Here is a 23,932-nt window from a genome sequence, read left to right on the forward strand (position 1 = left end):
CACGCGTGCACACACACACACAGACACACACACACACACACGACCGCTCATGCATGCACACATTATCTAAGAGGAACATGTTGTTCTTTCGACCATATTATGTTTATTCCCATGAGAACACAGAGAAAACAGATGACATTCCAGCAATGAAAGATGACCCCTCCTCCCTCCTGCTCGCTAACGACAAACATATCGGATCCGTACCAAGATGCCAAAATGTCATTGTGGGGACAAATACACTTATTGGACAAGCATCTGTAAAAATAAAAATAAATAAAAAAAACTGCAAAAAAAAATAATTCAACATTAACGCACACAAGGTGTGGAAGATTTTTAAATTATGAGGGATCTCTTTCTCTCTCTCTCTCTGTTTCTCTTTTTTTTTTTTTAACCCTTCCCATAAATGATAATCAATGTTAATACATCCTCTGATAATATAGTGTAGAAATCTCAATATTTGCATGCCTAGAAAATACCCTGTATTTCTTACTGTACTGAACATTTTTTTTTTTTTTCATCAATGGGACGCATAAGGAGCAGGTTCATGCAACGCAAGCAGTGATGTGTGTCCTCTGGGTGAAAATGAAAAGGATGAATAAAGGAAGATCGTCGTCGGGCAGAAGCGACTCTGGCCAGTCAGTTGTGGGGAAACAGTGAAGTGCTCTCGGGGAAAGAAAAATGTTGGCGATTAAATAGAGCAGCAGGAATGTTGTGGGTGATAACTGGCCTGAAGTCGGACACGCAGGAGATAATTTAAGAAAAAAAACAAACAAAAAAAAAGAATATGTGTGATTACGGACTTCAAGAGGATTTTAACAGATTTTTTTCTAGCTACACTCACACACACACTCTGCCTCTCTCTCTCTCTCTCTCTCATTCTCTCTCTCTCTTCCTTGTAGCCTAATAACTTTGATTGTAAATCTATAACGATTTCCAAATTTGAGAGTCGACTGATTCCTGTTCATTTCAACAAATGTTGAAATTTTTTCGTTACCGTTTTGACATGTTTTGACTGTCACTGCCGTCGTCAAACAAACACAGATGCCGGGTCGAGGTGGCAATAGGAACCTAAAGGCCCTGTCGAACGTGCCAAAATAGTTGCACTGTACCACCTCCAGAGATAGAAGCAGACAGTTTAAAGCTTTGACTGCATCGGGAACAAATAACAACCAAATCACAGCACATCAACACTTCCTGTATAAGCAGTGTATCAGGCCACGCCCCCTCCACCCTGATTGGTGGGGGCAAGGTAAATCGTTGCCTCAGTAAGAGGTTAAAATGGTCCAGTGTGGGTTAAGTCAGAGACATATGATGGAAAAGTCATGCTTCATGTTTTAAATATTAAAAAAAAAAAAAACTAAACAAAACAGACATGAAAGGAAACACGGACCTTTTCATTTGACTCGCCGAGCTGCTCTGAAATATTCATGTGTATAAATTGTGCTTTACGTACTAGGAAAAATGGCTTGGAATTAATGTTTCAGTTGCTGCAGCACTGGGGGGAATTAAATCTTTAACAGTGTAGGAGTTCAGAAATAGTCGCCCGCTGCAGCGTCTGGCTGCGCAGCTCTGACTGGCCTCGTCCTCGGTGTCGGCAATGTTTATTTCAAACCCTGAAGATTGGTACAAAATGAGGTACAAGCTACTTTAATGGGGTCGAGACTCGCGGCACGCTCGCCAGACAAACACACACGATGTGCAAGGCGTCCGCGGCGGAACAAGCGTGACGATCAAAGAAAAAATGATGACAGTAACAAACAGACAAACAAACAAAAGGACAAGATGGTTGTTGCCAGGACACACTTCCTACATCCCTTCTGTCAGCGGCGGACTAACACGCTGCCTCCTAAAGGATCTGACACAGAATAATGACAATACAGACAGAATAAAAAGAAAACAATCCCAGTGCATTTGAAATAATAATAATAATAATAATAATAATAATAATAATAATAATAATAATAATAATAATAATAAGAATCAACAGCAACAAGGAGCTTCTGCTGACGTTAACAGGGTTATGAGACGGACACTCAGGTCAGGACCCAGCCGAGGCCTTGTCCACACGTTTGTGGGTATTTTCATTTTTTCCGAGCAGTCTGGCACAGAAACTGATCTTTGTAGAATCAAAGGTGAAGACCGTGTGCACGTTTCCAGGAAATTGGACTTTTTTCTTTTCTTTTTGCGCTCTCATGTTTTGTTTATAACCTCAGAGAAGAGGCAGACAGGAACTTAACAGCGGCGGTTTCAACCTCTTGTGCAAGACGTCTGCGTGTCTGTAGAAATCGACTATCTCACTGGACTGGGAGGCGTCACGTGCCATTTTCTCGTGTCATTACCAGCGTCATAATCAAGCGACGTTTTCAGTCTGCACTTATTGGCGCCCCCTAGTGCTTGTTCTGTATTGAGCCCTTTCCCGCATCCGTTTACGTCTCATATTGCCACCTACTGGTTGACAGGAGGTTTGTGCTCACCCCCCTGCTTATGTCACCAAACGGTTTAGGAAAATACCAATGTGCGTGTGGACAAGGCCTCGACCGACACACTCTGACATGACAACACTGGAGGGGTCCGTGTGCAGCCGGCTGAATTCTCGCCACGGCTGCCAGGTTCCAGCGCAGGTTCACATGATGCGGCTTGAGCTGTTACAGCAGGAAGTGGTCGCAACGATTATAAAAAGACAATCCCAACCGCCGACCTTTGGGTGTGGGTGTAGATGCGATACGTGTGTGCTGCCTGTGCATCTGCAATGTCTACAAAGAAAAACCAACCCAATCTATACTATAGATTGACACTCTAGTAGAGGAGTATTGCATGTGTCGGGGGCAGGGGATGGGGGTGGGAGGAGAGAAGGGGCGGAGTCTCGGCCTCGCCAAAGCGCTGCAATGAAACAAGCTCGGCGATAAAGGAAGGAAAAAGCTCTGTGTTGTCCGGGTTTTTCCGGCCCGTGTGCTCAGCCGGGCAGCCCGTCGGCCAGCTGCGGCTCCTCTAGTGGGGCCGCCGAGCCGTTGGTCTCGCCCCTGTCTCCACCCAAATCCCCCTCTTCCTTGTCCCTCTCTGGGCCAAGCTGCTCCGGTTCGGACTGGTGGTCAAGGGCGTCAAAAATGTGCGTTTTGGCCTCGGGGCTGAGGAGCGACAGCTGAGGCAAGAGTGGCCCCTCCCGCATCTTGGCGGCCAGCTCCTTGGCGCTGCAGGTGGGTGTGTTGGTCTCGTAGACGTCGTGGAAGTTGTTGTAGTCCACCTCGTAGAAGCCCTTCTCCAGGGAGAGCACCGGCGTGAAGCGGTGGCCCCACAGCACCTCCGTGTCCAGGTAGGAGCTCCGCGCCTGGCACGTCATCCCTGCCATGGACATAGCAAGATGATGCACACACACACACACACACACACACACACACACACACAAAAAAACCCCACAGAATCAACAGCAAGATACGAGTGGACACAGACAAACAAACAAGATGTGGGATGGTGTGAGACAAACGGGAGAAAGTAAAGTCAGTGAATGATTCATTTATTTACACACACACACACGTACACTCACACTCACACACACACACACACGTACACCCGCATGCGTACACACAGAAACCACAGTGCAACGATATGATTCTGACACAAAAAAACTGAATTCTGTCATTTTTCTGCTGGTAATTTTTTTAGGCGTGTGTAACTCACACTCAAAAAGTAAAACAGAAGTGTTTTTGATCCCGCTTTAGTGGCTGTATGTCCTGTTTCAAAACAGCCCATATCTACTTTCCCTAACCTCAGTTGCAGTCCTAAACCTAACCCTAACCCTAGCTGCAACCCTATTCCCAGCCATAAACCCAAACCCAACCCTAGCCGTGAACCTAACCAAACCCTAGTCCTACCCTAACCTTACCCTAACCCCAACCCTAGCTTTGTACCTAACTCTAGCACTAACCCCAACCCGAAACCCAAAGCGCTACCCCAGCCCTGATCCTAAAACCCAAAGCGCGAACTCAGTCCTACCCCTTACCAAAGCCCTAACCCTAATAACCCCAACCACAGCCCCAACCTCAACCCTAACCCTAGTCCTAGCCGTTGTACTAACCCTAACCCTAATCCCAACCCTAACTCTTGCCCAAAACCCAACCCTAGTCCAGCCCCCAACCGTAACCCCAGCCTTAACCCAAACCCTCGGCAGGTAAAACTGAATGCTTGCTCAGGACAGCAGAAAAATAAGAAAGCTTTTTCTGGTAGTCCTACTGTTGGGTGTCATTAAAGACACTTTTAAAAACACTGACATCTTCTCCTTCCATCTTCTCTTCCTCCATTTTCAGAGTTGAAAGTTGACCTCAACTTTGTCCTATAGGTTTTGGTGCAAAGATGCCTCATTTCCTCCCTTGCGTTATCATCCACCAGAACATGGTAGAAAACATATTTTTATCAATGCATAGATATGTTTTATAGGCCCTGCTGCGATAACAAGGACTATGAGATGGGAATTAACGAGTGAAACACTTGACACTTGTTTCCTTTCATCACTTCATACAGATGTGTTCATTAAGCCGAATAGCAAATGACCACGCAGCCAGCTGTTGACTCACGTAACTTGTATGTAGCATTGCAGACAATATTGTGTGCACTACAAAAGATGCAGATGGCAAGTCTGATGTCAAAGAAAAGGAGGGGCCACTGCACCCCTTCCTCAGCCCTCCTCCAGAATAAAAGCGTCCCAGTTTCCACATTTAACTTGAGAAATTTGTGTTTTTTTTCCTCTCCCCCACCGCTGCAGCAAGATTATCAAAGACAGTCTCCTGTCTCTTGGTTGCAGCATGGAGGATTTTCTATAATGTCAGTAATAAATGTTGGCATATCTGTCTGCTGTCTCTGAGCCAAACACTTTAGAGTCCAAATTCATTAAAATGTGAAGCTTTATTTGTGTTTTGTTTTTTGAATAAGCGGGCATTAAAGCTCAGATGCAAACAGATTTAAAAATATTTCCAAAGGTTTTTTTCGAGTCACCCTAATGTCTTGACTTTGTACTTTCCAGGTGCCTCATGGCTGAATTGTTGTTCACAGAGTCTTGTACATCATCTCTCAGTGTGGATTAGCCAAACAAAATGACTGGGGCACCTTCTGCTTTAGAATGCCAGTTCTGCGACGTGTCGTATTTTCTCTCCTTCCTGGTGCTAAACAATTCCCACTTCAAGCCTTAAACACTCCGTTATGCGCGCTGCTACAACTACAAGACGTCGTCTATTATTGGATGATTGACGCTCTGCATGATGTGTTTGTCTTAACGCCGACGCATCAACATCCCACACAGGCAATGCACATGCATGGCAGTAGCTACAATTTTATCCTTGATCCTGATTTAAGTTACACACATAATGAGAGAAACATTCAGCTCAATATAACCATGCACAATTCTACTAATCTCTTTACGCTCTTGTTGTCCAACACGCATGGAAAAAGAAGAAATAAAATAAAACAGAGAACGTATTGAAAGTCCAAGAACACTGCCTCAGAAGACGTGATGTGAATAAAGGAAGCTTCTGCGTCCACAAATCTCTGTGGCACTGAGTGCAATCAGGGCAGCCCAACCCCTTGTAAATTCAGCAGTGATGGAGAACAATCACCCAAACGGGGCCTGAATATGAATGAGGGAGAGACGAGTAGGCAGATGCCTAATGACAGCTGTATTTAATAGCAGGAATAATGGCCACGTTCCTTTTTTTTTTTTTAACATGAGCCACAGTTTCAGGGTCGCGCCGGGTTTCAGCTCAGTCGAAGAGAGCTGATGAGAGTCACTTGTGTGGACGTGTCGCGATGGTAAGTGTCGCTGCCACGATCACAGGCTGCTGCCTCCGCCACCTCTCAAGTGGCTCACAACCTCTGTCCCCTCCTGCGGGCGCCCCGCCTCAAAGACGCCCTGGGAGGTGGGTGGGATGCGTGTACTTTCAGAGCGGATAGTGTTTTTGTCGTTGGTTGGTCTTGTTTCCTGCTGACTCAGCTGAGAAGTGACGCGTTAGCCCGCAGGGCGGAAACTCAATTAATTTGGCTGGAACAAACCGACATGCAGCATTGATGCACGTCAAGGGCGACGCCGTCGTCCCCCAAGGACAGACGGAAGGTGACTGGAGATACAGATGATAGCTAAAACAACAAAACACTTTTGGATTTTTTTTAAGTAGCAATGAATTAGAGCGCAGATAGGTGGTAACTGAAAGGTACCATGTGTGCCCATCCTGCTTTGCTGCACTCTCCCTCAGAGCCAAATTACCAAGTGATTAGAGTAGCAAATATCGTTTCAGGTTGTGTGGCACTGTTGCTCTGCTGCATTTCCAATGAAAACCTTGGTGTCATGCATCATACAAGCATCTACAACATGCTACTCATTCCCCTGACAAGACTTTGGTGCCAACTTTAAAAATCTACCAGCCACATTGGCTGGTAAACGAAAGTCCCGGTTACGTCCCCTGTGGATGCGCGCGAGACCGCCGACACTGCGAAACGATATTTATAGGAAAACTTGTCAAGCCTGGTGTTTGATTTTGATTTGTACTGTCTATAAGTCCTGACTCATAGGTTGTGACTCACTTTTTTCTCCATACAACACACACACACACACACACACACACACACACACACACACACACACACACACACACAACCTGCAGACATCTATTCAAGAAAATAAATGGAGCCATTCGCCGTACTCGCCTATCAGTCACTTCCACACTGACTTCCAATTCTTCATTTGGTGCGCGTGTTGTTGAAACTGCACGCCACGTTGCACACACGCACATACACACACACACACACACACACACAGTACAGAGTTGCTGATGTTAAATGATTGTATTGAACTGAAACACTTCGGTGTTGGGGGGGAGGGGTGTTCCACTTTATTTCTGTTCCAGACATTCCTGACTTGCCCTTTTTGCTGACAAAAGGGAGGGACGAGAGACTCTGATTGGACAGCTGCTAGTGGACGGTCAGACTGTTCCGTTGCCTGTCGGTCAAGGAGGGTGACCATCTATGATCTCTTCCGGCAGCGAAGCGAAAGGTGATTTAAAGGCTGGGTCAAGTATCCAGCAGCATGAGCAGGAACCACAATTACCGTGGAGGGAAATAAATAAATAAATAAATAAATAAATAAATGCATGAGAAATCAAAAAATAAATAGAGCAGAAATGCTCATGCTAAGTCACGTCTGATCGCATTAAGCAGTTGGGTAGTCTACACATGTATTTATTTTTTTTAGCCCACCTTATGTCCTGTATTGGTGAAAACAAGGCGATCACCGCCCTAATCAGTCGCGGGCGTCTCTTGTTTAATGATGAAAAGTACAAGAGGAACCAATAAAGTGAATTAGTGCCATGTTTAATGAATTGCATTTAGAATGGGTGAATGCTAATTAGTCTGTGAATAAAGTTGAGGGAACAACACAGCCCTGGCATACAAATAATGCTTAATTTAGCTAATACCCCACAGACGGCATGCTGGATCAGGAAATTAACAGCTAGCTCTCGGCTATCGTGCTTTAGCTGCTCCCGTATTCGACACTTAATTGTTAATGAAATAGGGTGACTGGTGTTCCTGCAGCTTTTTTTTTTTAAATTAAATTTTATTTTTTTTTTAACCCTTTGGCTGCTCCTTGCATTTGCTTTGATGGGATGTCATTTTCAGCCTTGTCACGTTTCCTTCTGGGAGCCGCGGGGATCGTTGTGGAACTTCACAGGAACACCTGCTTCGCTTCCAGCCCGCAGCACTTTACAGTCGTTTACCCGAAAACACAGAGAGGAAGCGTGGGCGGGCGACACTTTGTTCATTTTGAAGTAAACAGAATCAAAGACGCAACCTTGAAAATACAGCTGAGTGCCGTGGCAGGGTGGGGTGCGGCGTACGCAGGGTTGCCAGGTATGCCCTTATTATTGTATTTGGCCTCTGTACGAAACACTATCAATTATTACCAAAATCTCACACTATTAGTCTGCCCTCTTTGTTACATTGCTAATTAATTCATTGACAAACACAATCAGGACAGAGATTGTAAGTGGATGTTCGATGCTTGTTCTCACACATCATGTGACTCAAGGCGTAAATAAGAGAGCAGAACCCTTCAGTCAGAATTGTCTAATTCTATGACTGCGTTATAGGTCATAATATGCACGGTCCATTATAATGAGCTATTGTCACAGATGGTCCTTACATATGTCAGAATGAAAATTGTGTGCGTATGATCATTTTCCTCAAAATACAATGACTCTAAGCCGCTGCTACGGCACTTAGACATTCCCTATCTGGCAATACTGGGTGCAAGAAAGCTTTCAGATTCTGATTTCCTGTCTGCAACTTGAAAATGTGAAGCGTCTAACCTTTTGCTGGGCAAGAAATGCATTTGTGGATCAAATTTAAGTAACTTGAATCTATGCAATAGATCGAAATAAGAAACTTGGCAATCATGAAAATATTACAACTTTTGCAACTTAAGACAGACTCTTTAAACTGTAATGCGATAGTACAGTATCTGTTTCCTTGAGAGAGTCTAATGTTGTTGTTAATCTGCCTGCCTTCCCGTCCATTAAATTATTAACCAATGGAATCCACAGCACTTACAGGTACTTTACTCCTGCTTCCCTTCATATGTCCTCTCCGATCTTTCCATCCATTTATCCATCTACTCATCCTTATCACTCACATACCCTTCCGGTACGCCATCAATCTCTGTCTCACTCTGCGCAAAGCTAACTCTGTTCATCTGTCTTCCCCGTCCACATCCCTCCCTACCCCAACCCCCCCACCCTCCCAGCCTTCACCCGTGGCGTACCTGTGGCCTCCACCATGCCCTCCAGGATCACCACGATCTCGAACTCCTCCTTCTCCATCTGAACCAATGACATCTCCCAGAAGGGGCTCTTCTCGTTGATCTCGTGCGAGATGATGAGCGGCGACACCAGGAAGAGCCGGTCGTCCCCCGTGTCAAAGCCGATGTTGATGTCCGTCTGGTTGAGCGGGATGAACTCCCCCTCCTTGGTCTGCTGTGAGCGGATCAGCTTGGCCCTGATAGACGCCTCCACAATGTGAGAGTTCCTCAGGTCGCCCACCCGAAACATCAGGCACATCTTGTTGTCTCGCAGCGATATGACAGCCTTGTGGGAGAACATGAGGGTCTCGGCGCGGTTCTTTGGCTGTGAGATCTTGACGAACATGCAGCCCACCATCATGGCGTTGACGATGGAGCCTAGGATGGCCTGCACCAAAAGAAGGACGATGCCTTCGGGGCATTTCTCCGTGATGACACGGTAACCGTAGCCGATGGTGGTCTCGGTCTCAATGGAGAAGAGGAAGGCTGAGACAAAACTGTTGAGGTTCTCCACGCAGGGGGTCCAGCCCTCCTCCCCGGCGTGCACCAAGTCCCCCCTGATGAGTGCAATCAGCCACCACAGGAAGCCAAACAGCAGCCAGTTGACCACATAGACCAGGGTGAAGATGAAGAAGCTGAGACGCCAGCGCAGGTCCACCAGCGTGGTGAACAGATCGCTAAGGTAGCGGTAGGTCTCCTGCACGTTGCCGTGGTGCACGTTGCACTTTCCGTCCTTCTGCACGTAGCGTTGACGCGGCTTCTTCACCGGGTCGGAAATCAAGTGGGTCCGCTCTGTTGAGATCTGGGCCTCCCGCAGGTGTTTGGGCAGCTTCTTCACCTGTGTGGTAGATGAAAGGGACCGGGGAGGTGTGTTTGGGAGGGGGGGCGAGTGGTGACAGACAGAGGAAGAGGAAGAAAGTGAAGGGTTGGAAACCAAGCGGGTGAAGAAGGGAGGAAGAAATGGGAAAAAGAGAAATGTTGTAATTACATTTTTTTCCACATGAGTGTATTTAACTTTAGCCTGGAACACCAATTTCTTTTTATTTCATATATCCTCTATATTTCCCCTCTCTGGGAAGTTTGGACCGGAGGAGAAGTGAAGCCTTCTAATGAGATTTTTTCCCTTCAATCCTGCCTGCGAGACCAAGTGGCTGTGTGCTGCCGGAGGCTGGCAAAATAAAATTTAGGGCCGTTATAAAGTCACTGCTCTCTGTGCCACTAGCAGGCACTCACATTGTAGGGGCGTCCGGGCATGCACACACATACGGGCGAGAGAGAGAGAAAGAGAAAGCGTAAGGACAGGACATTAGCACAAGGACGCCCAGGTCTTTGTCTGCGCTGGCCCGGCTCCAGTGCCTCGATCTGGGGAGGCAGCTGTGCCCTGTCTCCACCTCCCTCTCCCCCTCCGCCCCTCTCCTCCCCTCCCGTCTCCCCGTCTCCCCCATCATCCCCACAGCCTCTGGGACATTGGCAAGCCTGGATCGGAACAGATCCTCCATCCTTCCCCCAACACGGCCTCAAGGCATCCTTAAACAGAGTGGCATATGCCTGGGTGCACACGCTGCACTCGCCTAGAAAACGTGTTCCTTGCGAAGACGCTGTGGTGTCAACCGCAACACACTCAGTGTCGCACAATTATTCCTCTTTTGTCTTGCCTGTATTGTAACCAATGCAATATTTTGAATGAGGCCTTTTTTGCGGCTAATGAAACCTTGATTCCCATTCACATTGCCTTTAATTTGCGGATTACTACAGCATAAAACAGCATGCAGAAGTGGATTTCCCCGCTTCTTCTTTTGCGAAGCTTAAGTCCAAGTTGCTCCTGTTGCGTACCCTCAGCACTACTTTTTTCCTGGAATACTCCTTCGAAGCAAGCCCGTCAGCTGCTGTCAATACCGTCATGGACCACACAGGGGTTTTTAGATGTATTTGTGCAAGTGATAAATCAGAATCACAAAGAGCCTACTCAGCAAATTGCAACCACAATATTCTGGTTTACATGATAGGATAGCTGCAGTAACCATCAGAATATTAGTCTGCATGGAAAGGCACTGACACAGACTTCCTGTCTGTCTTTTTGAAAGGAAAGTGCATTGATGCAGGGGAGGGGAGTTGAAAGGCACCTTGCAAAAAGAAGGACCAAGGACATGTTGACAGCACATTGTCACCTAAAATCTGATTTCATCACCCCCTAATCATTGTGTCGAGGCAAAGAGACACGTCCCCGTCATGCCTTCATCTCTAGGAGCTATTCGAACAGCCACGATGTGTCACTCTGAGACTCCAGGAGTTGCGCCCGCGTCACCAGGGGGAGTTAAATCCTATTGAACTGACAATGACTGCTCTTTCGCTCTGTCCTAAAGGCCAATCAGTCATGCGCTACTGTGGGAAGATGACAGGATCCTTGCAGTGACTGCAAATCTACGAGCCCGGATCATAAAATCTGCTTGACGGGTTCATCCAAGGCCCATGTTCCCGATGTTGTTGTGCTAGCGTGAACACACACACACACACACACACACACACACACACCTTTGGGTCAGGGCTGTGTGTGCCGTATTGAGTGTTGACATATTGATTTGACTTGATCCACGTCTCTGGAACGTTTTTACAAAGAAGAATTGAAAGACAATGCGTATTGAGCGGCGCCACAATTAGTGTCTTGATGACGATGCTTCACCAAACGGCATTGGGCTGCCTCATTATCCACCTCGCTCAGGGTTATCGGATCGGTTATAGATTCAGCGGACGGGCACTCGTACAAGTGAAATGTCAGTGTGAAAGTCTGGCATAATTAGCGTGGCAGGTTAGGCTCCCTTTTTCCTTTCCTTTTGTAAAAATGAGAATCGCTTTTAAATCATTTGAATGCTTCAGAAGGAGAGGACGATAGGGAAGGACGTGGATACCGGCTCCGGGTCCTGATTGAGTGATGGATGAGGTTGTTAAAGCGGTAGCCGCCTAATCTTTAGACCCTCGATGTCAATGGAGTGTTTGTGGTCAATAGATGAAATTCATTTGTTCCCAGTGCGTCGGCAGCAGGAAGGAGTCGCTCCTGCCTCTCTGGTCTCTGGAGCCTTCTGGCAAGGCAGAATGCTGTAGGTTCCCCCTCAGCCAGAGTATCGGGGGCGGATAACCAGCACAAAGCCACCGCCATCTGTTATTGGAAGTGAGCAGAATGTCTCTTCATCACCTCTCTATTTTCGCCGCTAAGTGAACCAAGCAGATGATCAGAGCCACAGAGGGAGAGAGAGAGAGAGAGAGAGATTCGGTCACACCCTGCGGTGCTGTATCTGTAATTTGTGCTTGTTACTTTATCGGCGTCGAATCTACAGAGCGCGAGCGCATCATATCTTCCGCATATCTAGCAGCCTTTTCATCCCCCTTCAACCATCGCTGTTCTCCAACGCCGTCTGCTATTTCTTCCTCGGATCTCTCTCCCCTGCTCTGCTAATCCTTCCCGTCTGTTTATGTCCTCCCCATCTCTCTCTCTCTCTCTCTCTCTCTCTCTCTCTCTTACTCTCTTGTCTCTTATTGTCTTTCTTTGTTTGCAAAGATGTGAGATTTGCTTGTTCGTTTTGGTTTACCTGCGCGGGTGTCACTCCTATCTCCATGTTGTGGTCCATGAGGACTCTGGAATCTCCTGCCATCCTCAGCTGAAGCTCAACACCTGAAACAAGAAGGGGAACAAATATGAAAAAGAAATACATTCGGATTCAGAAGAGAAAGTCAGAGAGGCGCATCCGATTGAGCCGTTTGGCTCCATTGCGACTGCCATCCAGGTGATTTCTCAGCAAACTGAAACTAGATTCAGTTCAGTGGGACCTAATGGGGCATGAATACGCTCTCTGGTCCTGGCTGGCCAATCCGGGCTTTAACTCTGAGTCTCTTGACCCATGCAGCAGGACTCACAGGCCCTTCGGCCCCTGAGTGCCTCGTCGAAACAACCGCCTTGGAATGTGCGTTCATTAGGTCTAGACTAACAATGTTGCGTTGACGTGTAGTCCAGCCCCCTCCGTGCCTGACATTTAAACACCCCCCCGCCTGTCAATAGTGTCAATATTTGCCTCAAGGTGCAATTAAGAAGGCACAAGCACGCCTGATGGCAGGTATGGATACAGCTACAACTGGCAGAAAGTCTTGTCTTGTGTCATTCGGATAAGTCCAGGATTAAACCTTAAACACACTAAACAACGTTGGAAAATGAGGTGAAATATTATGAAACTGGCCGAGAATCTCACTGTCATATCAGCAAAAGTCACTCAACAGATGTGCTCGTCACCGGAAGGTGATTCAGGCTGACTTAGGTGACTTTCACAACACCGGCATACAACAATCATCTTCCTAACACCATCCAGATGGACGGATGTTTCATCTGCCAAAGACTGACTGTGACTTGGCTTTACCACATCGTTCGTGGAGATGATTCTTCTGGAATATTTTATGCTTTGCTGATCGACAGAAAATGTATGCAGAGGCGTTGCCGATAAGGACTGCCAAAGAAAATGGAGGGGGAAAAAAACTAACTTTTGCAAGAAGTAATGGTATGTTTGACAGGCCAAACACTGTACGCTAATTACTTTGTCGACAAGATTTGTATATTCTAAAGCCGGTGCTGGGGAAGTCATTAATCAGCGTATGTGCATTCCATTTACCCTGGACACACACACACACACACACACACACACACACACACGCTAAATTAAATATTACTGCGATGACGCTGAGATCAATGAGTGCAGAGTTATGTTTGTGGAGGGAAATGTGCACTAGTCTGACAGTGGCTGTAAACATGAATCGACGTCGAGGCTCCAACATTTTCCAGTCGACGAAAGATCGCAGCTCAGTCAGTCAGAGGACCAAAAACTCGTAGCGTAGGTCTGTGAAGTCACTCATAAACCAACATGGTTTTGGGTGCAGAGACTCTTTTTTTCGGTTGTGATTGATGAGAACAAATGTCAAAACATGAGTCGGTCTCTTTCTCGGGACCGTTTTGAGTGTGCGAGTGTGGAACTGACATCGGCTCCCATCCCATTGCAACTAATACTCATGTTCAGGCCGACACACACACACACACACACACACACACACACACACACTGCTGCGCCGCAATCACCATCCATCAGCTCGGACTCAGCCACTGCTTTCTTAATGAGCTGCAGACAGACAAATAATTGCTTCCCGTCACCGGCATAATCCGGTTGCCTCTTTTACTTTGCCTCTAATCCAGTTTCAAAAGAAAGAAAAAAAAGGTGAGTGCACGTGTTATCTTTGTGCTTGTTTTTAGCTCGGCGAGGGAGCGACGCGATGGCGGCGCGCCGACTGTCTGCCGCCGCGTGTGATTTGATTTTTGAAGAGTGTCTCTGCCGCCGCTCCCTCCCCCGGAGCTGAGAGACAAAATGGGTATTTTTAAACATCTGTGACTCCGAATGACAGGTAGAACAGGACGAAAGGGAAGAAGCTCGGCGTCGTTCCGACGAGGCAGCATTTCACAGCGGCCACGATGGTGCAGCATTGCGACGGAGGTGTGCGAGGCTGCTGCTTTGCCTTGCTGCCCAGCTTTTCTCTCGCTCTCGCTCTCTAGTGCTGTCCCGATATGCACACTGTTTAAAAATCAAGCTCTTAAAAATTCACAAAAAAGAAGTACACAGAGCCTGAGAACAAGCCAAGCAAGGCACCTTGGGTAAATTATGTTTGCCTGCCCCTGACCGTGACAACACCTGACATTTCTCCCACACTTGTCTTTGATGCTATTCTATTTGATCGCCGACGGGGCCGCGTGGGGGGAATACAAAAAGCCGGTGACCGCCGAGGAGGCGGCGGTGGGAAGGAGCGCGTGGTGGGGAAATGGGAGGGAAAAAAAAGTGGGATCCACGCGGGAGGAAGGTGATGTTGACACGAATGCTGCTAAGCAAAGGGCAGAGTGACGTGACGGGCATCTGAGCAGGGAGGAGACAGACGGCGGCGGAGGCAACAGGACGGACACGGGGAGCTGCAGACGGAAGAAAAAAAACAAACAAAAAAAAACAAAACAGGCTGGATGTGTTCCCGCCGGGCTCTCCTGTGCATTGGACGCGGCTCCTCGGAGATTTGTGCACTTCAGACTGTTGTATGTATGTTCAGCGGGAGCCTCGGTTAAGTTTGTGTGTTTTGCAGCAGCAGCGGCAGCAGGAGCAGCAGCTGCAGCGGCTGCAGTAGCAGTGGCAGTAGCAGCAGCAGCAGCAGCAAACTCAACGAGCCCCGGATGAAAGGTGTTTGAACATGGATAGCAGCCGGGCCGCTTTATCTGGGAGCTTTAAGAGGGTAACAGGCATTTATCTTGTTAGCAAGAGAGAGTGACAGGAAGCTTTTGCTGAATTGTGTTTGTGTCCTGATAACGAGAGCACTTATCTGCTGCGCTTGAGGGCCGAGCAGTAGCGGGGCGAAGCGTTGCGACTGCGTTACCTCGGGGATGCTTGCAGGACATGTGTTTGCTGACGCTGCGTGTTGTAAACAATAATCTGCACCACAGCGAAGTAATACAACCTGCCCCCCACACACTGAAAATGAAAAAAAAAAAGAAAGAGGGGGTCTTTCCTTCTTTGTGACACGTTACAAGCTTGGTAATTCTCCCAGCAGGCCCCTGAACTGCAGCAGAGTGTTTGCTAACAGCTTTAATTCTGTCTCTCTCTCTCTCTCTCCCTCTCTCTCTCTCCCTCTCTCTCTCTCTCCCCTGCTGCAGTCGTATTGTCGCCTCTGCCTGCTGGACTCAGCCGTGATGCTTCTGTTAATTATCTCTATTAATATTTCAACCGATCAAATGAAGTTCCTGCAACAGATTATTTTCCACCCTCACTGGCTTTGCGTCACTACAAACGGTTTCCTCTCCACTTGTACGAGAGCTAATGCATTTAGTTCCAGGCGGTGGGGGGGGGGGGTTGGGGACGCTTCCTGCTAAAATCTGTCCTCAGATGTGCTTATTTGGCCAATCCTGGAAATACTGCTTACTGTTGTTGAATAAAAAAAAAAAACATGTCTCTCAATTTAATAGCTTCTTTTTTTTTAAGGCATGCCACTAAATCAGCATTGCTATCAGTAATAATTTACATCCTCGGTGGTGAATTCCAGGGTGCGACCCGGTCGGGGTTACAAACGGCTGCGCCATGTTGCAACGTCAGCAGCAACCCCCCTAGTTTACAGTTTACAAATTCCCCATAAAAGTCATGTGGCGCTCAGTCACCCAGAAATTTTAAGGTCAGAGCTTGCAGTTTCCTCTTCCTGCCGGTTTATCAGTTTACGGTGCTGACGCAGAGAGACGAAGCGAAAGGCAGTAAAAAGGAGAAAATGAAAGGATGTGGCAGAGTTTTATCCACCTTGTTCGCTGCTGCACGACACGACACGAGCGAATATTGCTGTCACTTCCTGTGAGAAGCTGCTGGAGGACGCCGTTAGCCCCCGGCTAACTGTGCTAGCTGAGCGCGAAAAAGAAAAAATAGTGGCTCGCGGTCTCGTCCTGTTTGCTCGACATTGTGTCACTTTGTGTTTATTGACGCAACCCCATTTCATATATATATATATATATGTACGTATGTATATGAAGGATGGCCTATTCTAGATAATCTAAATATATATTATTTATATATATATATATTTATATATAAAACTTGTTTGAGTTATTTCACACTTCTTTGTTTAATACATATTCCATGTGTGTTCATTCATAGTTTCGATGCCTTGAATGACAATCTACAATGTAACTAGTCATGAAAATGAAAGAAACACCTTTAAATCAGAGGTATGTGTCCAAACGTTTGACTGGCAGTGTATATTCTAGTGGAATATTCATAAGCTAGACATGACTCCTCCTTATTATTATTGCAGCTGTGGCTGTTGAGCCATTTCCATCAATGTGCTCCACACCCACCCCCACCTGCGTCACCCCTGCAGGCCTCTGATTGGCCAATGCACCCTCATGCTCAGGGGTCGTGTCACATCCTCTCGGTTTGGCGTGAGCTTGACGTTCCCTGACGGCCTGCATATGTGGCTGCATGTGGACCAGATGATTTTGAAACAAACCCGCTGGTGCGAAGGCGACTTTTAATCTCCTTCGGCGAGAGAGCCGTCTGTTGGACATGCGGGCTTCTCTGGGCTTCTCTGTCTTTGTCACTTCTTTTTTCTCCAACGCACCACTATTTTTTCTAGTTCCTGGACTGCCTGCCCTCCGTCTCTCCTCCCCTGGAGTGAAAGCACGGAGTCATGATCACCAGGCCTGTCGTGATTATGTCCCGGTCTAAGATTGGCCCATGAAATGACACGGCTTCAGCCCTATCTCTGCCCACTTATGACACTTTGAGGTCGGACGGGTCAAATGACTAAAAACGTCCCCGGCTAGTTTGGCTTCAGGCCCAGCAGACACACACACACACACACACACACACACACACACAAGCGCGACCCACACTCCATCATGCCCGATAGTGAGCCGAGTGCGTCGCGTCGCGTCCTTCTCATGGGTGACCTTCTCTGGAGCGACACGGACTCACACTGGAGAAACAATTTCCCTAATGACACGTCCCACTCTCTGTCTTCCTGTCCTGCCACACACACATCAGCCCCACTCCGCCGCTTACACGTCGCCTTAATCGGTAAAAGAAAGAAGGAAAGAAAGAAAGAAAGAGAAGTGTTCAGTGATCAAAAAATCCACAAAGCTGCACATTTCCATCCTCACACCACTGTCAGGGTCATTCACATTTCACTGCTGAAATCTCTGCTCTGATTAGCATTTCTTTTCATATGTTACCAAACCATTTGACTTTCTTTGCAGACTCACAGACGCGGGAAGAAGGGGCAAGCTGTGAGAAGCAAAACCCCAGAAGAAGAGCAGGATGGTAAAGCCGCCACGGTGAGCGGCGGGCTAAGGCTGCTGCTTAACGTGGACGCCGCTACGCCACCGTTTTATCAGAGCCAAACGCCATTTGTGCATTAAAAATTGAACAAAGAATCGCACTGAAGGATTTTCTCAAAGGGGAAGCACGTCTTTGCTTTAGTCCCGACCTGCTGTGGTAGGAGTTTATAACGCACAACGTGGCCGATGTCACCACTGACACTGATAGGAAGCCTGAACTGCCCCACCCTCCACTCAACTGGCTGCTGCCACTTGACAGCATCAAAGCCTATCACGCCTACTCGCCACTGATTGCATGCCAGAAGTGACGTCATTACATTTAACCCTGTGCCGGACAGTGGCCGTCTATCCCAAGCTTGTTTTTTTGAGCTAAAATCCAACCAAGTGTAATTTAGTCCAATCAACCTTTCCGGCTTTTTGCCTCACACACTTTGTATCCACCAGATGGATATGTGAAATAAATCCAAAGGAATCTGTGAAGCTCCAGACAGGTTCAGCGTGAACCAGAGCCAGTTCAGATGCGTCCGGGTGTCTCCTCTGCCGCTGAAGGACGCCCGGACTGGGATTAAACAGCCAACACCTCTCGCAGCCAAATCACACCCTCTTCAACCGCGTTGACCTGCTGTGTGAGGGACGTGCCGGAGAGAGATGTGAACGGCGTGAAGGTGGAAACGGGCAGCCGGCCTGTTGGTTCTTATCATGCGTCTCCGTCGGGCTCCTGCTGCTGCTGCTGCTGCTGCTGCTGCTGCTGCTGCTGCCGCTCCTGCTTTATATTCCACGACTCTCTTAACACTCCAGGACGTCGGCGTGAAGCAAACAACTTTTTAACGAGGACGGTGCACAATTGAGTCAGTGTTTTACTGCACAGCTTGAACGCACGGATCGGCCTGTTAATTGCTCGGCGGGAATTAGATTTGAAATTGAAAATTTGAGCTGCGGACGGATGGTCGGACGGACACAGACAGATGGATTGGATGAGGCGGTGAGTGTTGCGGCTGTGGAACCAGACAGACAGCGATGCGGAGAAACGCTGCTGGGAGCCAAAGGTCAAATAGTCTTGATTGGGATTCTGGACATGCTCCACTGCGTCCCTGCGCTCGTCCCTTTGTAGCGCCTCCCCCACAGTCATCACATGCCCAGTCAGATGGCCACCGCAGTGCTGAATGTTAAAAAAATTCCTCCCGGCAATGTTTTTTTGGGGTTTTTCTTTTGGCCTGAGCAGCTGAGTGAGGCCCCTCCCCCACCGAACAGTTTTCATTCTGACAAGGTGTCCTGAAGAGACGCCTGTTTTCCTGACTGTAGATGGAACTAAACGAGGTGGCCATAAAATTATAAAAAGAAAAGAAAAGGAAAAACAGCACTGAGGAATCTCATCATCTTTTAAAGATAAGATGAAAAGGGAAGCTTTAAATTAAAAAACAGTCAATGGTGTCACTCGGCAGGCCTTATTAAGCACACTCTATCCCTCCCTTACGTTTTAATGAGTTGCAGGTTTACGGGGATGTGACTCCCAGGGGCGATGGAAGCTCACACTCTGTGGTTGGCTGAGGGATAAAGCAACAAAAATCCGTCCAAACAAAAGAGGGGGGAAATAACAATTAATCAGAAGAAAGGGAAATTTCCACACGTGGTCCAGTCCGACAGCAGGCTTCCTTCCCTACATGTTCGTTATCCCGCGGTAATAAGCAGCCTTGTGTTTTATCAAAGGCTGGAACTAATTTGCGTGCACGTATACCTCAACGTCCTCCACTTGCTGCTGAAGCCAAACCATCGCTGAGCCGAACGGTGCATTTAACTCTCTCATGCAGCTTCTAAGGGGCAAAAGACTTAAAGGATTTTTCAGTGGGGTAAATTTCATCATTAACTCAAATTAATTGACTGCAACTACATATGTACTTGTACCTAATGGATGAAGACTGGCGTTGATACAATAAACAGCCTGGGAGATGAGCCTGAGGAGTCTCACGCCCGGCGACGCTTAATCATGTGCAAATATCTCAGAATTGACCTTTTTAAACGATTCATCATCTGTATTGTACAACGCATGCAGCGAACTTAAAGGACCCCAACAAACCGGCTGGCATACAGTGATGAAAAATGTATGTTTTTATTGATATACTCATCGTTAGCATAATCCCATACATTATGAATAAGCACAGTATGAACATGTTCCTCTGGATGCTACCCAACCTCCAGATGCTAATCGATCTTCCTGCATGTTCCTTCAGATGCAATGTTATGGAAACGGAAAGATGCTGAGGTTGGAGGTGGCAGGCAGGAGGCCTGGAGGCAGAGCTAACAGGAGATTTATGCACGTCGTAAAAAGAGGACAGGAAGTTGGTTGGTGCGAGAGAAGACGATGCAGAGCAAGTGGTTAAACGGAGGCAGCTGATTGGCTGTGGCCATCGCTGAAGGGAACGGCCGCAAGCAGATCAGACCGAGACGTTTCTAAACATCCTGTGCGGAACGTCGCAGAACACCTCATGGAAACTAACAGCGTGTCGCCATTGGTTTCAAACTGGCCAATCAGCAGCGACCGCTGCTGTGCAGGATATCAAACCAAATTCCCCGACCTGTCCATCTTCAGGTCTGTGATATTTTCAACTCTGTGCACTGATAGAATTCTGTAACGCGATTAATCCTCATAAAAAGAAAACCGGCATGACCTGCACGCTCATCGACCAATCGTACGAAGCGTCAGCTGTGTCGCTTTGTGTCGCTTTGTGTCGCTTTGTGTCGTTCTTCCGGTGAGCAGCGCAGAAGATCTTTCCTTTAATAAAAAAAAAAGAGCAGCATTGAGAGGCTGAGGAGACGCCGCTAAGCTTCTATTTCACTCCCTGTTACCTGCTGCCGACAGATAAGAACAAGTCTGCAGGCTCTGGGGAGCCACTTGACCAGGACATGATGTTACACTGCGTTTCTCATTTTGTTCCCACTCCCTCCACGCCTGTCAGGAGGTGTTGTGTGAGAAACTATGGTAGAAAAGTCATTTGGTCCCTTTTTTATCCTCCCGTTGTTTTGCTCCCTGGACGCATTTTGCAAAAAAAAAAAATGTATTTTCACATCAGAACATCAGACTACAGGGAGAATAATCTTTCTACTTTTCAGGTCTGGAGTGCAGATTTTTTCTTTTTCTTTTTCGAACGTTGGCTCTGCAACTAAACAGGACAACCAATCACACCAGCTGAGCAGAACGGGCGTCGTGTCAGCCACTCACAACCCGAACCTCAGCGACGGCTGACGAGCTCGTTGTTCGTTTCTCTTTGCAACAAGCGACGGTGCGAACGAATGCCAAGCTGTAAGTGACAGGTTGCGGCAGAGTGCTGTCGCTCCTTCAGGGAACTTGGTGCCAGACAACACCCGTCTCCGGTTGCACGTCAAAATCTCTAGATTGTCCTGTCAAAACTGTGTATTTTTCATCTTCTATCTTGCTTTGACAATTTTTTCTGTGAAACATTTAAGCCTGTATTTTTTTGTGTCTCTATTCATTCAAGGTCCTTGATTCACTCAGTGGCCTTCCCTCCTGCATGTGCATTCGTCTCCGTCATCTGCAACAGTGTGAAGCTCTGGGTGAAAAACAGCAGGCATGGCGACACACAGTGAACGGACGGCGGACGGAACCTGGAGCTGCGTGTTGCGATTGGAAAGCGTCTCTCCGGGCCGTAAATCTCCGACATCACCGGGCGACACTTTTAAAACGCAGCGAACAAAGAGGCCACGGATTGGCTGCGGATTTACGAGGCCCTGAGATGTAAAAGGATGTAAAAGAAGGACGTAAAAGAAGCAGCGCCGCCGCCGCTTCCTCGGCTCAATGCAAATACCAGCAGAGTGGACGGCTTTTCATTAAGGAGACGGCAGTGAAGTGACGTGAATTATACACACAGTTGTTGTTGTTTGTTTTGTTTTTTAAAGAGGAGGATATACATTATTCAAGAATGCTGCATAATGAAGTGTCTTCTGTTAGCGTGAAATGGAAAAAAAACAAAACCTCAATGTATATTTATGCAGCGCCATGACATCCAGGGAACTAAATACATTGGAAAAGGAGGCTGAAAAAAAAAGCCTCCACGCTTGGCTAAGCTCTTGACATAAATGCGGCACTGCGGTATTAGCGAGTGTGGATCTGCTCGGAGAAGTGCGCTCCCGCCCGCCCACCGACCAAACCCCCACCGCCCGCCACCCCCACCTCCACCCCACCACGTCCCCGAGAGGCAACGAGCGGTTCTTGGCTAAATAAACACATCCAATTCATTATTCACAGCCGAGCTTCTTCTGAGGCCGTCCTAATGAGCCGCTCTCGTGGCCTTTGTCCTCTTTCCCCCCCCCTGTTGTCCCACTGTTTAACAGCCCCGTCAGGAAAGTGGCCACGGCACCGTTGTTGTCGCTGCCGCCGTCGGGGTCAAGAGGCCGTCGGCTGCCAGTTTCACTTTTACCTGGCCGGAAACGGCAAAATCAGCAGCGGCTTCTTCTTTGCAGAAGAAGGCGGCGAGGCGGGCGTCGAGGACGGAGGAGGAGGAGGAGGATTAAAAAGTGAGGAGCGGTTGCCACTTCATCGCTGGGTCAGTCGCCGTCCGCCACAGCGACATCAAACTTTTACTGTTTTTGTGCAACTCTCAGGACGAGCTGTCCTGCTGCAACCCCCCCTACCCCAACCACACACACACACACACACACACACACACACACACGCACACTCTCCCCCTCCACCAGCAGGGTGGGAGGGGTGGCAGGGTTTTGGGGTAGTGGGAGAGTGTAGAGTGTGTTTGGAGGATCGCTGCAGATGATTTCCTCGCGGTGCATTCGGTGTCACCTGCAACATCCAAAACACTTCCGACCGTTCAGGTCCTGGTTTCCACTGGGAAACACGTGGGAGCAGAAAGGTTTCAGCAGGAGACAACACACACACACACACACACACACACCTCTGGCCCGTGTCAGGGTGAAACTCCTTCGCTGCACTGGTGAGAAGTCAGAAGCGGCGCTGCCGTGCACGTCGCCGGGCTCCTCGCCACTCCGCCTGCGTCATGGCAGCCTGTCGCCTCTTTGATGTGCCATCCATGCATACCCCCCCCCACCCCCCGACCCCCCCAATCCCGACACACACACACACACACACACACACACACACACACACACACACACACACACACGCACACCCGTCCCCCACCCCTCCACCTCCAACAACTCCCAACACGAGTACAAGGAGATGCGCGGCGCCTGATCTGCAGCCACACAAGACCGACGCGCAGCTGATGGAGCTCCAGGCTGCAGGAGGAGGGAAGTGTCTCACACGTCCATCTGTCTGTCTGTCTGTCTGTCTGTCTGCCTGCCTGCCTGCCTGCCTGTCTGTCTGGATGCTGGAGTTTCTAATCCCCCTCCAAGTAGTGCAGACTTAAAAAAAAAAACAAAAAACAAATTCAACACATTTTGGGGGTGATTTCCTCAACAACAGGCAGCCCTCCTCCACATCCCCCTGATGGGATCCGAGGCTGCGCTGCAGCCGACACACGCATGCAATCTCAGCATCCGCACTCAGACACGCTGAGCAGGAGGAGCCGCGGAATCGAAACAGGCATCGCCGGCTTGAAATCCCCATCCTCTTCCACCTCCTCTTCCTCCTCCACCTCCTACACCTCCTCCCCCTCATCTCCGTGCGGTGCTTACCTTCAGGTCTCTGCAGGAGTCGCCGGCAGGTTCCCTTCGAGGCATTTCACGGCTGATCTTTTCTCCGGGACGGCGCTGCGCTCCTTGGCTTTCTTTGTTCAGGCAGCGGCAGCCGCAGTCCCTCCTGCTCCTTCTGCTGCTCGTTGCTCTCTGCTCTACCCATGTGTGAGAGGAGGAGGCGGTGGAGGAGGAGGAGGAGGAGGAGGGGGTGTCTCACTCTTCTTGACTCTAGCTCCCTCCCTCCCTCCCTCTCTCTCACCCTCCCTCTCATCAGAGTGGGTGAGAGAGGTGATGGAGAGGCTGCGTGCTCTCTCCCTCTCTCTCTCTCTCTCTCTCTCTCTCTCTTTCTCGCTCCCTCACTTCCACGCAGAGGCTGGACCTCTTGTCTCTTAGGATTTGTCCTTCATAAACGTGTGTTTATGCCCAGTTGCGCAAACCCCCCCAAGCTTCATTATGTATGTGTGTATGTATATGTGTCTGTGCATGTGTGTGTGTGTGTGTGTGTGTGTGTGTGTGTGTGTGCATGGCTCCCTGCTGCAAAGGCAAGGAGAAAT

General features: G+C 48.3%; 1 protein-coding gene across 1 annotated transcript; it reads right to left on the reverse strand.

The window, feature by feature from the left end:
* kcnj5 (potassium inwardly rectifying channel subfamily J member 5) lies at positions 1-23,528 on the reverse strand. The gene is made up of 4 exons (XM_076049876.1): positions 23,379-23,528; positions 12,418-12,500; positions 8,798-9,671; positions 1-3,339 (listed from the first exon to the last, which is right to left on the reverse strand). The coding sequence occupies exons 2-4, from the start codon at positions 12,478-12,480 to the stop codon at positions 2,954-2,956; spliced, it is 1,323 nt and encodes a 440-aa protein (XP_075905991.1). The 5' UTR covers positions 12,481-12,500; positions 23,379-23,528; the 3' UTR covers positions 1-2,953.
* Between the last annotated feature and the right edge of the window lie 404 nt (positions 23,529-23,932).

This window comes from Nelusetta ayraudi, unplaced genomic scaffold, assembly GCF_046127955.1.
Source record: "Nelusetta ayraudi isolate G7.1 ecotype Tasmania unplaced genomic scaffold, CSIRO-AGI_Nayr_v1 ptg000120l, whole genome shotgun sequence".
Classification (NCBI taxonomy): Eukaryota; Metazoa; Chordata; class Actinopteri; order Tetraodontiformes; family Monacanthidae; genus Nelusetta; species Nelusetta ayraudi.

What these genes read in the sequence shown, in the direction of transcription:
- kcnj5 (XM_076049876.1), bottom strand. Translation starts at nt 12,480, where the DNA reads ATGGCAGGAGATTCCAGAGTCCTCATGGACCACAACATGGAGATAGGA. An exon ending in TAGGAGTGACACCCGCGCAG is followed by an intron (nt 9,672 to 12,417) that starts GTAAACCAAAAC and finishes TCTACCACACAG; the next exon opens with GTGAAGAAGCTGCCCAAACA. An exon ending in GGGCATGGTGGAGGCCACAG is followed by an intron (nt 3,340 to 8,797) that starts GTACGCCACGGG and finishes TGTCCATGGCAG; the next exon opens with GGATGACGTGCCAGGCGCGG.